The 12,863-nt window shown below is 44.2% G+C and overlaps 1 protein-coding gene and 4 non-coding genes across 5 annotated transcripts in view; 2 read left to right on the top strand and 3 right to left on the bottom strand.

Annotated features, from left to right (window-relative positions):
* Positions 1-2,502: 2,502 nt before the first annotated feature.
* On the bottom strand, positions 2,503-2,591 carry TRNAY-GUA (transfer RNA tyrosine (anticodon GUA)). The gene is given in 2 exon segments: positions 2,503-2,538; positions 2,555-2,591. It is a non-coding gene; the product is annotated as a tRNA-Tyr (tRNA).
* Positions 2,592-2,749: 158 nt separating this feature from the next.
* TRNAR-ACG (transfer RNA arginine (anticodon ACG)) lies at positions 2,750-2,822 on the top strand. Its single transcript has one exon. It is a non-coding gene; the product is annotated as a tRNA-Arg (tRNA).
* Positions 2,823-4,454: 1,632 nt separating this feature from the next.
* On the bottom strand, positions 4,455-4,527 carry TRNAR-ACG (transfer RNA arginine (anticodon ACG)). Its single transcript has one exon. It is a non-coding gene; the product is annotated as a tRNA-Arg (tRNA).
* A 276-nt stretch (positions 4,528-4,803) lies between these two features.
* TRNAY-GUA (transfer RNA tyrosine (anticodon GUA)) lies at positions 4,804-4,893 on the top strand. Its single transcript is given in 2 exon segments — positions 4,804-4,840; positions 4,858-4,893. It is a non-coding gene; the product is annotated as a tRNA-Tyr (tRNA).
* Positions 4,894-9,687: 4,794 nt separating this feature from the next.
* DNAJC5B (DnaJ heat shock protein family (Hsp40) member C5 beta) overlaps positions 9,688-12,863 on the bottom strand; it is a 31,994-nt gene continuing 28,818 nt past the window's right edge. Inside the window, exon 4 of the mRNA XM_051771427.1 lies at positions 9,688-9,782. Coding sequence (XP_051627387.1) covers positions 9,688-9,782 — 95 coding nt within the window. The remainder of the gene's footprint in view (positions 9,783-12,863) is intronic.

Genomic DNA, 12,863 nt, shown 5'->3' with positions numbered 1-12,863 from the left:
AATGATTGAATAGGGTGTACACACACAGTTCATTATTTGCCCTTACTGGAGACCAGATATGGAAATAATTAAGTACTTGCAGGTCACCGTCACTAATAACTTGCTCCTAAATGACATATTTCGCAAGCTACACAATCATCTAAGCACTGAATAGGATGTTACTGGAGTAAAAAGTGTTTAGTACTTTTAGATCCATGAGCATGTCCCAGAAGAGTGGGAAGCTGAACTAAGCGGTCACATGAATGTAACAGGCTGTTCCTCAAGAGGCACAGTAGTTGCTTAGCATAAAGTAAATCCTGAGATCAGTGTCTACATTTTGCAAGGGTTTTCATTTTTGGTTTTGTTATTTTTCTTTCCTGGCCTTCATTCTCCCTTATGGGACATACACTGCTACACAGAAATGCATGTGTGTCAATACTTTCTGGGTGGGTAGGGGAAAAAAATGTCCTAGAGATGGAGCTGGAGGGGAAAAGGAGATGGTCCGTTCTCCAGAAGAAACCCTGAGTGTGTTTTTATTTTGTATTTATCATTTAGGAGAAGAGTTTCCACTGAATCAGTGAAAAGGAACAAAGGAGTTCAGAGATGTTTATATAGGAAGGGGTGAATTTTATGAAAAAAGTAAATCTTTGGCCCTGAATGGAGTCTGTGCCCTGACCCACACTGGGGAGTGGCACAGGGATGCACTTCTAGATTTTGGATTTAGATTTGATGGCTGGTGAGAGCAAATATGTATGGACAACAGACACCTAAGAAAATGTCTTTCCTTAATGTTTGCTCACCTTGGTGCCTCTATTCTCTGATGGGCAGGTTTTTCATGCCTGGATTTCTCCTGAACCAGTTTCTGAGAGGGATGCACTGCACTGTGGTGGAAGAGAAAGGAGAAAAAATTGTTGTTGGTGTCTATGTGTGTGTCCATACACAGACACAAAACCATACTAATTAATATAGAGGTGTCTGGAGCCAGGGACAAAGCATGTAACTACAGATGAGCACCTTGCAGGTCTGACTCCTGCTGAGTTTCATAAATCTGTTTCCCTGCTGATAATCTTACTTGAATTTATTCCCACAGAGAGTGGGTCTTCTTTGCTCTCATATATGAAATCTACCCCAGAGAAACGCTGTCACAAGGAGAGAAGACTCAGTCATCGTTCTGTTGAAGGAGAAAACTTCACTTCCATTCTTCCCCTGCTATGCAGACAAATTTGGATGCTTTCAGACATGTTTACTTTCTCCAAGCAAGGAGCTGTTGCCAAGCATGTTTTTCTGCACCCTATGTAGTGCCTGTAATGGAAAAGAAGACTTGAAGGAAAAAGGAAACAATAGAAAACAGGGGGGAAAAGCAGAGTATGAGTGCTGGCTTTCTTATTAACTATATCCTAAGCAAGCCCACTCCTGTCTGCATTAAATCCCTTCTGTATAAAGGACCTCTATGGCCCCTCTCCCTCTGCTCCATGTTCTCCTAGAACAACCTCCTTTATGGCACAACCAAAGGACCAAACATCATGTCTGTTGCGCTAAGTCAAGAGACTGTGGAGCACTTTCTTCCACTCCTATCAGCCAGAATGTTCACAGCCCTCATTCGTAACAATTGTCTGGCATCATAGAAAACACAATCAGTAAGGATTATTTGGCAGCATGGAAAGCAACATGCGAAATGAGGAGAGACTGTCCAGAGTTGAACTAGCACACTAAGGACTACCTTGGAAAAGATGATCTAACAAAAATAGCTAAGACTGAGATAAAAATGCTTAATTTTTTTGGCTTCACATAGGAGGATGTCAAGTATACATTATTAGATTGAGAGGGGTTCTCATTAATGCATATAAATATCTCAAAGGCGGGTGCCATGACGATGGTGCAAGACCCTTTTCAGTGGTGCCCATTGACAGGACAAGGAGCAATGAACATAAACTAAAACATAAGAAGTTCCAGCTCAACACAAGGAAGAAATTCTCTACATTGAGAGTGGCGGAGCACTGGAACAGGCTGCCCAGGGAGGTGGTGGAGTCTCCCTCTCTGGAGATATTCAAAACCCACCTGGATGCGTTCTTGTGTAACCTGCTCTAGGTACCCCTGCCTTGGCAGGGAGGTTGGACTACATGATCTCTAGAGGTCCCTTCCCTTAAAAATGCTGTGGTTATTATAAAATATCATTAATTAAATCTTATTAAATTATAATATCTGTTAGTATAATTAAATATAATAATAACAATAATAATAATAATAATAATGAATATTATGATGAGAAAAAACTAAGCACTTCCCAAAGCATCGCTGCAACAAGGATTTCAATGTTTACCGCGGGGCTGCCACCTCTGCAGTAATTTTTTTTTGTTTGTTCCCCCCCCCCCAAGAAAAAAAAAAAGATGTGACTTGCTTTCGTACCATACATGGTCGAAACGGCTCTAGGAGCGTCCGCCTGAGAGGTAGCGTAGCCGCCCTCCTGTTCCTCACCGAGGGACCAAAAAATTCCCAAGTGGGGAGGAAAAAAAGCTTGGCGTCTCCTTCGAGCCGGAATCGAACCAGCGACCTAAGGATTCCCGCGGGTGAACCTCTACAGTCCTCCGCTCTACCAGCTGAGCTATCGAAGGGACCTGCTGCCCGCCCCCCAGCGGCCGCACAAGGAGCCGCCCCGCCCCGCCCCGCCCGGAGCCCCGCGCATGCGCCCTGCTCCGCCGTCGAGCAGGGGCCGAGCGGCGGGACGGGGGCTCCATGAGGGGGCGACAGCCGCGCCCGACCTCACGTGCGGGGGCCAGTGGCGCAATGGATAACGCGTCTGACTACGGATCAGAAGATTGTAGGTTCGACTCCTGCCTGGCTCGCGTTCCTTTTGGTGCCCCCTTGCATCGTGACCGTCGCCAGCGCCCTTCGCGGCAGTGTACGGCACACCGATTCCAAATGCTAAGATCACTAGTGAGCTACCTCAGTTATTTATTTGTAACTCAGTTATTTATTCATTCACTTTTTACAGGAAACTCGAGCTCAATCCACAGACTGGTGTGTCCAGCTCTGGGGTTCTCAGCACAGGAAAGACGTGGGCCTATTGGAGAGAGTACAGAGGAGGAACATGAAGATGATGAGAAGGCTGGAGCATCTCTCCTATGAAGACAGGGTGAGAGAGTTGGGATTGTTCACCCTGGAGAAAACAAGGCTCCAGGGAGACCTTAGAGCACCTTCCAGTACCTAAAGGGGGCCTGCAAAAAGAGCTGGAGAGGGACTTTTTACAAGGGCGTGCAGTAATAGGACAAAGAGCAATGGCTTTAAACTGGAAGAGGTAGGCTTAGGCTGGATATAAGAGAGCAGTTTTTTACAATGGGATTGGTGAAATACTGGAACAGGTTGCCCAGAGAGGCTGTAGATGCCCCATCCCTGAAAACATTCAGGGGCAGGTGGGGCAACCTGATTAAGTTGAAGGGTCCCTGCTCATTGCAGGGGTTTGGACTTGATGGCCTTTAAAGGTCCCTCCAACCAAACCATTCTATGAGTCAATGACTATGGCTACTCTCAAATCTAAACATGGGGGATGCCTTCCTCGCTTCTCCTTTCTGTTCTTCATACAATGCTTTAGACAATGCAAGCTGTTCTTTATACCATACATAGTCTTTATAGACACCAAAAATGTTTGTTTTGTTGCAAAAATCATACACTTTTCATTCAACTGCACAATGAGAGTGCTCTTGCCCTTTTCAAGGCTACTGGATAATAACCATTATCCATCAGTCTTCATCAGAGCAGTATTGTAGCTGCCTTCAGAGACCCCTGGTTGTTTTCTTGGCTGTGGTTTGTAAGACTGACCATAGTGTGTCGGGCCAATGCCGAGCACACTGCTCCTCTGCTTGGGCCCAAACGATTTTCCCCCATGTAATGTGTTGGTGTGTTAATCAAGTTGAGTTGCTGGCACAGTTAAAGCATTTGACAAAGCTGTATCTCTAAATGGTTTGAAAAGTTTAAGCCTACAATGGTGTTTTGCTTTGGGAGATGCAATGCTCCAGTGAAATGCTGGGTGGACAGATGGGGTTAAATCAGAGAATCATAGAATGTTAAGGGGTTGGAAGGGACCTTAAAGATCATCTAGTCCCAACCCCCATGCCAGGCTGGGACTAGATGAAGTTGCTCAAGGCCTTATCCAACCTGGCCTTCAACACTGGCAGGGTTGAGACATCCACAACCTCTCTGGGCAACCTGTACCAGTGCCTCACCAGCCTCAAAGTGAAGAATTTCTTCCCAATATCTAACCTAAATTTCCCCTCTTTCAATTAATACCCATTACTCCTTGTCCTACCACTACAGTTCCTGATGAAGTCAGCATGGTGAGATGAGATGAGGAGAAAAAAAGATTGAGAGAGTGAAAGATAAAAATGAAAGGTCAGGATGCTGAGATCAGATGAAAAACCAACAGCCTCCCCCCCGTGTGTTACTAGGGGCGGTGACCGGAGAGTAAGAAAAAACAAGTGCGAGCCAGGCAGGAGTCGAACCTACAATCTTCTGATCCGTAGTCAGACGCGTTATCCATTGCGCCACTGGCCCCCGCACAGCATTACTGTCTTCTCCACAGACCTCTATAGCTCAATACCGGAGGGACACCTCCCCCCCACACTCCTCCTCCAGCCGGGCCCCAGGGCGCCCCTGCAGCGCCCCAGGCCCGACACAGGCCCCGCCTGGCATAGGCCCGGCCTGAAGCAGGGGCCGCTCCCAGCAAGGCCCGGCCAGGCTAAGGTCCGCCTGGGAGCCGTGCAGCCCGCGCATGCGCGGAGCGATCCGGGCTACGCTCTTAGAGTGTGGCGGCGGGGTGAGTGGCAGGTCCCTTCGATAGCTCAGCTGGTAGAGCGGAGGACTGTAGAGGTTCGCCCCGCGGGAATCCTTAGGTCGCTGGTTCGATTCCGGCTCGAAGGAGACGCCAAATTTTTCTTTTTTTTTCCTCCCCCCGCCCTGTTATTCGAAGTGCGTTTACACATCTTCTCTTTGACGTTTTGCAGATACGGCTGTTTCTCTCGAAGGGATCCGGCCTCATTGCAAACCGAGCCTCTCGCTGACTCTCGGGAGCGGCTGTTCCTGCGGGAACTGCGAGTGCCGCGCCTGATGTGGGACTGCCAACACCCCGTGAATTTCTAAAGGAAAACAGGGTGTTCGTTGTTCATACTTCAACTTAACGACAAAGCAAGCCCGTGCAAGAGGATACCTGTTGAGATCCCTTTATCTCATCACAGTTAATTAGGATGTTGAAATGCTGAGGGTCATTTTTCCAAGCCTCCTCTCTTCCGAATGTTTAGACTCCACTTTTACAGAATAGGGCTGTATCTATATATTTACATACTGCCACAACGTTTTCAGATTCAGCCCAGTGAAGCGTTCAGGGCTGGGTTGGACTGGGCTCTGAGCAACCTGGTGGGTGCATCCCTGCCCATGGAAGTGGGGTTGGAACTAGATGATCTTTAAGGTCCTTTCCAACCCAAACCATTCTACGATTAGCATGTATTAACTCTCCCACTTAGTGGGAAATTGTGTGTCTTTACTAGTGTCTTTCTATTATCTTGTAGGTGTCTGCTACCATTATTACTGCCTTCCCAACCTTGGGACAGGTGACATTGGCACAAAGGACTGAGTCCTCTAGTAAGAAACTCTGTACCTGTTCATCTCTCAAAGCAAAAGGAGAAGCCGGATGTGATGACTGAGCTGACTTTAGTTTGTGGAGGGAAGGAAGGGGGTTGCTGTCGTCTATGGTCTTTCACCCTGCTTTGTAACAGCACAATGAACATCATCTTTTCTACAGGAATGATAACACAGAAAAATAAATCAATAATTTTAACCGTACTCAGTTTTGTATACTTCTTAATTTTTCTTTAGATTTCTTTTAGATTTTATTCTAAAAAGAGGCAGAGATGTAAGTCTTTTTGACTGAAATAATACCAGTATTCATTCTAATAGAAGGTAAGTAATGAAATTAAATTGCATACAATTATATTTGAAGCTTTTCAGATTAAACAGAGTGGCTTATCTCACAAACTTGTGGGGAGAAAAATGCACAAACTACATAAATAACTGGTTACATGGTGGTATGCCTAAATCTTCTATCATGCCTCTTCTGTTTGGTATTTTGAGTGAATCTGGGTATGTGTTAATATCTAAACACAAAAAGGGATGGATATTTGAGAATACATCCAGCCAAAACAGTTGCCCCTTGTCCATTTTTCGAATGCTTGGGCTTCTGTGGTCACAGAGACTGGATACCATCCTAGTGAGAAATATTCCTGTCTTGTAGCACTTATCTAGCACTCTGTGCTGGCTCTTGGACTGGTGCAAAACCCCTGAGTGACATGCTGGATGTCTCTGGACTTCTGCTGTTGTCCTCAGCAGCATCATGGTTTCACTCTCTGCACACACCCTTCACTGGGGAAATTGTTTCATAGAGGCTCTGATACCTGTAAAACTGCTGTATTACATCACTTTGTCACACTGATGATTTTTTTTTTATGTAGTCAAGCTTTCTGCATTGGATAAAGGACTTGTAACGTGCAGCTATAGCTCTGGCTGCTTTGCATAGGTAGGCACAGATGCTGCAATCCAGGACTTAGTTCCTCTTCGGGGAAACCCTGAGTTGCCACTTGCAAAGCCATAATTTTGGACAGCTGTCTCAACAGCTTCTCTTGCTGTTACCGGAATGAAGTTGTTAGTGTGGAAAGGTAAAGGGAGTGCTACATAAATTCATACATACAACCTTTATTAGTCAGAGTGGTTGACAGCCAAGGTAGATTTGAATACATGGTTCTTTACATATAAATAAATGCAGCAAAACAGAGCAAAAATTTGAGGATCTGTACATTTCGAGAAGATTATTGGGTGTGCAGTTGAACTGTACGCAGAAACAGATCATGTAAGCATATATTCATGCTAGGAATTTTTCTGAAAAGCAAACAAAATCTCATTGAAAAGCTAAGTCCTGAAATCCTGATTTACCCTTTCTCTACGTGTCCTCAGAACAGCTGATCTTCACATCAATGAGAGAGGCAAATGCCCTGGTACTCTAAAAACTAAGTTTGCTGTTTGATATTAAGCCATGGGTTCAGATACTCAGATCTTTAAGCTGCAAGTCCTGGACAACCCACTCAGAGGTTTGGTCACTGATTTATTCTGAGTTTTTTTGCTAGCTGAGATAATGCATTGTGGCTCTTCTGTACAAATCTCTATGTCTGTAAAAGGGATTTGCAAACATGCAGCAGCTTGTCCACCTTTGCATCACACTGTGAGATCAAATCATAAATCTTTCCCAAGAAAAATCTCTCATTTAAAAAGTGTAAATAAGAACCACATGACTTGTGGTACATCTCAAGCCCATGGAGATCATTTCCTTGATTTCAGTGAACTTTGGCTCTGGCCCATAGAGTGGGCTCCTGAGGGACATTGAAGGTATTGCATGTGAAAAAATTCTCCAGTTGCTTTTGTTATTACGGGATTTACTCTTTCCTCCTTGGCTTTATGCCTGCTCTGTAGCTGTTGTTGAAATCAAAAGTGCAATTTCCAATTACTTTCATGGGAGCAGGGGGACGGATTTCACATTGGAAAGGATTCCACATATAGTTTGATGTAGCTTTACACCAGACTTTTCTCCCAATGCCTCTTTTAACTCTCTGCTGGAAACAGTCACTATGTAACATTTGGACATTTTCACGGTGAATTTCTTTCCCAGACAGTGAAACTTAGGAGATCTCTTTGCTTGCAGATTTGTTATATACTACATGGTCTCCCTACTCCTTCATTCAGGGATAAGGTCTTACACCAGAGCAAACACCCTGCAAAGGGTAATAGTGAAGAAAGCCAAAAGATGTGTGTGCGCTGAGTGGGTGCAGGGTGCAGGAGGGCGATCTGGATTTATGTACCAATGAGTGGTCCCCAAAATCATTTGCAATGTGCAAGTGAGGACCAAGAGTAGCCCATGGGTAGGAGGGAAGCGAGGGCCTGTGCGCAGCCTCAGCCATGCCAAGACCTTCCCTCTTTTGTGAAGAAGAATACCAGGGCCATTTCTGAGGGCAATGTGAGCATTGGCTGGCCCCAGTGCATGCACTCAGAGAACAGATATATAACCTGAACTGGAAGTAATGGCCTTTAAAATGTCCATGTGGTATGGGACATTTAAAGAAATGTTGAAAGTAGTATTTCTTGACTTTGGAATTACAACTGGTGCTACAAAAAACACTCTTTTCCCATATATTTAGCTGCAGCTGGATGACATTTGCTGTGGAAGGTGAGAATAGAAGGAAGATAATAATGTTTCACAACTGTGGGATCCAATTCTAAGCACGGGAATAACACTTTTGACTAGTTATACATTCCCTGGTTTGTATAATTTAGTGGAACATGCGACCCCCTTTAGACCACAGCACACAAAAATAGTATATGCACAGAACTGACAATGACTGATGTAACATGGTCAATAAGGAGAAATCTTGGACTTAAACTACTATGTCAAATCCGTGAAGTGCTAAATTTAAGATCTATTCCTTTAGCTCTTACAAATCAGTGGCCTAATTTCTTTGTGCTTGCTTTAGCTATACCCACATATATCTCCACCGACTTGTGGAGTGGTACACTTGAACATACACCTCATCTCTAACTCTTAATTTAAAATCATGTCATGTGCTCTTAAAGCCCCTGGGCCTAGGGGGGAGGAGAGGATTCAGTCTTGCCCCAATGAGCTGGTGAGGAGAACACTCACTCCTTTGCTGCTTGCCTTCCCTGCCAAGTCCTCACTGCTCCCACAGCCCCAGTGCCTGCACTGGTGTGATGGCTCCCAGCCCAGTGCCAGCAGGGCAGTGGGGCCAGAAACCAGGGATATGGGGAATAAGCCAGCTGGCAGAAAGCCGTTGGCTGGGAAGCAAATGGGGGACCTTTGCCACAGGACTGTGAGAAGAGGAGAGAAGGTCTGGGGCAGCCCAGGGCCAGCCTTCCTCTCTATGTGGCATTTGCCCCCTGTCTCATGGGTTTTCAGCTTGTGCAGGGGAAGACACAGAGCCAGTGTGTGCTTCTCAATGAAGCTCCTGGATTTGGAGTGACCTGAACAGTAACCACCAGCAGAAGAGTTCCTGAGCACTTTGTCCTGGCTCAGGTTTATAATTGCCAGAGCTGGGTCCCGGCAAGCCAGTAGCTGCTTTCCAAAGAGCACTTCCCCTCTGGGAAGGAGAGCCCTGTCTGTCTTGCCACCAACTTTCCCCCTGAGGTCTGCTAAAGAGCACTTCCTGGGCTCCCTCACAGGAATGTTTCACATCCAGCAAAACTGCTGCATGCAAGGAAAGTTCCTGGAACAGGGAGAGGTGGAGCCAGTGTGTCTGGAAAGATACTCGGGACTGTGTCTGGGAGGTGAAACTATAGCTAAGGGCAGGGAGAAGAGCAACTATACCAAAGGGAATATTACTAGAGGGAAAGACCATGTTGAGCCTGGCAGTTTGATGCCGTGAGAGACCAGCATGCTGGTCTGTAGAGCTCTGTACTGGCCATAGATATCTCCATGCACAGTGCAGGTTATCAACCTATTGGAAGTGGCCTAGAGGAAGATTCTGCCTTGATAGGAAACAACTCTCAGTTTACTCTTGATTAGCTTAAAGACAACTACAAACACAGGCTGCAGAACTTATCGCGTGTTTTTTCTTGCTGTGAGACTCAGTGAGCAGCACCAACAGGTCATGCTCTCCTGCTCTAGGAGTCTGTGCGATAGCTCCGGTGGCTGTCCCCAATTAGTTGCGTCTTCTCCGTTACGTTAGTTGGCTGAAGCACGATAGGAGTTTCTCCATCTAAATTGGGGAGGAGGACAAACAAAAATGTAAGAACCCTCCACTTGCTACCAAGTCAGATTTCTTGTTTGCACTGCAGCATTTCATCTGTGGTTCTGGTTACAGCTTAGTCTTGGTTTCACGGACAGCTGTGTGGCTACTGAAGAGGTGGCAATGCCCACACCGAGTCTACAAATGCTCTTACTCCTTGTCCTCATATAATGGCAGGTTTCTGGGTGACTATTGCTGCTGCTGTTAAACTGGACATTTGCCGTACCTGGTGCTTTGCAGACATTGCAGGCTCAAGGTTCCTGCCTGTTCCAATAGCAAGTGCTTGTTCCTGCAAATGTCTGAATATAATGAGTACTGTTGTGAGTCAGCAAGCACTAACCTTGGCAGTGCTTGTGAGAATGGGACAGAAATGAGTCTTGAAGTTAACAGTAAAGAAAGAAGAGAGTTGAAAGGGAAAAAATGCATGAGCAGTAATACACTTGAGAGGGAAGAAATCACATATATCCTGAAAGCCAGCTAGTTAAATAAAAATGTTAAATTGAATTTGAAGTCTTATGTAATATATATACAATAGGACTCTGAGAATTACTATTTTAATGAGTTTGGAACTACCGAAATCTCATATTATCACTATCTAAATCCTTACTACTGTGTACTTTCTCATTCTGTACAGTTTTGTGTTTGCTTTTCCAATATATCTGTAAAAATGCATTTGTTGTAGAGTGGAGAAAGTTGAGTGGAGGAAAGTGAAGTCTTTACGTAGTTCCTTGATGGCTGTTGTGTTCCCTCTGATAATAAACAAGGTTTGGTTGCCCTTCTCCTGGGCTCCTTTCCAACCCACATTTTTTTGGTAGGGAGGAAAGGGGCTCAGGTCTCAGAGACTGACTTTTAAAGGTTCAGCCATCTTAGTGAAGTGTTTCACATGAAAAATTCTAGACTATCTATACCTTGATACTAACAGAGCCTTCACAGTAACTGAATAAAAATTATAACTTTTTTTTCCAAATGACCGAATGTTCAGAATAAAACCTCATCTGACATTTCCTCCTGTTTACATGACAGTTGACGGGATGAATCATGGGCAAAAGATGTAACGTACAGGAGTAACTTAACCCAGAGTAGGAATCTAATTGCATGCCATACGGCTTCCCCTCAGTGGGGGTAGAACAACTTTGACTCCGTCAAGGTGAAAGGCAAGAATGATTAAATGCCAGGCAGCTTCTCTGTATGGGCAATTCCATATTTAGACACAAGGTCAAAGACAGACGTGTTTCATAACTTCTAAAAGTATATGAGTAATTAATGCTTCGAGCTCAGCTCAGGCTCGTATTAGTTTGGCAGTTCCAATCCATTTTTAAGTTGCTGTGTATTTTCTGGTTTTCTAAGCAGCACTCCCTCCCACCCTCTGCTGCCTCCAAGTTGTTCATTTGCTGGAAGATCGCTGATGGAGGGCAAAGACTAGCAGTACATTTTGCTGTGATACCCAGGTGTGCAACAGGAGAACAGGACCCAGTGCGAATTTGTCGTGTTGCCTCCCGCTGATCTGCAGGCAATTCTGAGCTGACACTCTCACCAAGCATTTTGTTGCTTACACCTTTCTAAGATTTATGATGGGGTTTTTTTAATCAGAACAGGGATAATAAACTGTACAGATATAGTCTGCTAATGGCAAGCTGCAGAATGGAGGTGAGGAAGAATTCACAGTTTAAACTCCTTTCTATAGATAGCTTCTGCTCACTGTTCGCCTACATTTGTATCATATGGAGTGCGGAGGAGACAATGAGGTGATAAAAACTTACTGCTTCTGAGTTGGGAAAGTATTTTGTTATTCAGGTTCTTTTATTCTTTTTCTTTTTTTTTTCTCTCCCAGAATTCATTTTCTGTAAAATGCCTTCCATTGTTCTTACAACGAATACCAAAAAGGAGAGAACAAACCTGCCAAACTGCTTTGAGTGCCTCATTACAGTCTGAAGTACAAAGGCAATCCAAATTCCAATGCCACCTCCTCTGGGACAACAAAAAGTTAACAAAAATTTTGCCATCAACTTCAGTGGAAGCAAAATCTGTCAACCTGCCCTGTGTGTGTGGGAGAGTGATGAACTATTGCATGTGTCCGTGCAGCAGATGAGCAAGTGACACTTCCCCCTGCCAGTGTATTTTCACAGGCCATCCTTAACATCATGGCATGACACCACAGATTACCCTACCTTGCACCTTTCTAATGTCATGTTTGATTTGAAACCCTAAAAAATTTCATGTTTAAAATATAATAATACAAATATAACATTTAATTGTTGGTCTTCCATTGTACATTAGGCCACAGTTTTCTAGTACAAATCAATAGTTGGGAGAAGAAGTCATTGTAAGCTAAGTGCGTGCCAGGGCTTGCAAACCCCTAATTTTCTTTAGTTCTAATGGTCATGCTACCTATGGAAATGCATGCTCTAAAACAAATCTCTCAAGGGAAATATTGTACTAGCTGAGCACTAAAACTATATATGTATTCGATTAAAATATTTGACTAAAACCTTCATCTAGAGGAGTATGAGTTCCCCTAGAAATTCTCTCTAGAGAGATAGCATTTCAATAGAACTGATGCCTTTGACATGATTGTGTTGATTTCAGTGACAACTCACTTTGCTTTTACATTTTAGGGAATGGATCACTGATTTTTGGCCACACATTTTTTTTTTTCACTAATAATTATGTTTTATGGTATGTTAATTTGAGGAATGAAGTCAACTGTTAAAAACCTCAATTTTGTTAATGACAAATGTGAGAGACTGAAAATTATCATAGTTGTGTTGATTCAATAGATGAAGTCTAAATCTCGACTCCCACAGCAACAGCTGCTGGGGACTCGCTCTCTGAGGGTTTTAGCATCAGAAATGGTGATGTTTTGTCCTCAGAAAAGCAATGAGTGACTGCAAAATATGTGGATAACTTTAAGTGTCGCCTTAGCTTGAGAAGCGTAGCTTGAAAATCTTAGCTGGAGCATTTTGACCTTAGCAAAAAAGTTCTGGTTAGCAATAATATAGATGCTGGGGACAGCAGGAAGCAAGGAAATTAATTACTGGCAAGAATGCTCAG

This window comes from Manacus candei, unplaced genomic scaffold (assembly GCF_025592945.1).
Source record: "Manacus candei isolate 608988 ecotype Guabito, Panama unplaced genomic scaffold, ASM2559294v1 h1tg000008l, whole genome shotgun sequence".
Lineage (NCBI taxonomy): Eukaryota > Metazoa > Chordata > Aves > Passeriformes > Pipridae > Manacus > Manacus candei.
Note: the sequence above shows the minus strand (reverse complement) of the source record. Positions and strands in the feature narration are given on the sequence as shown.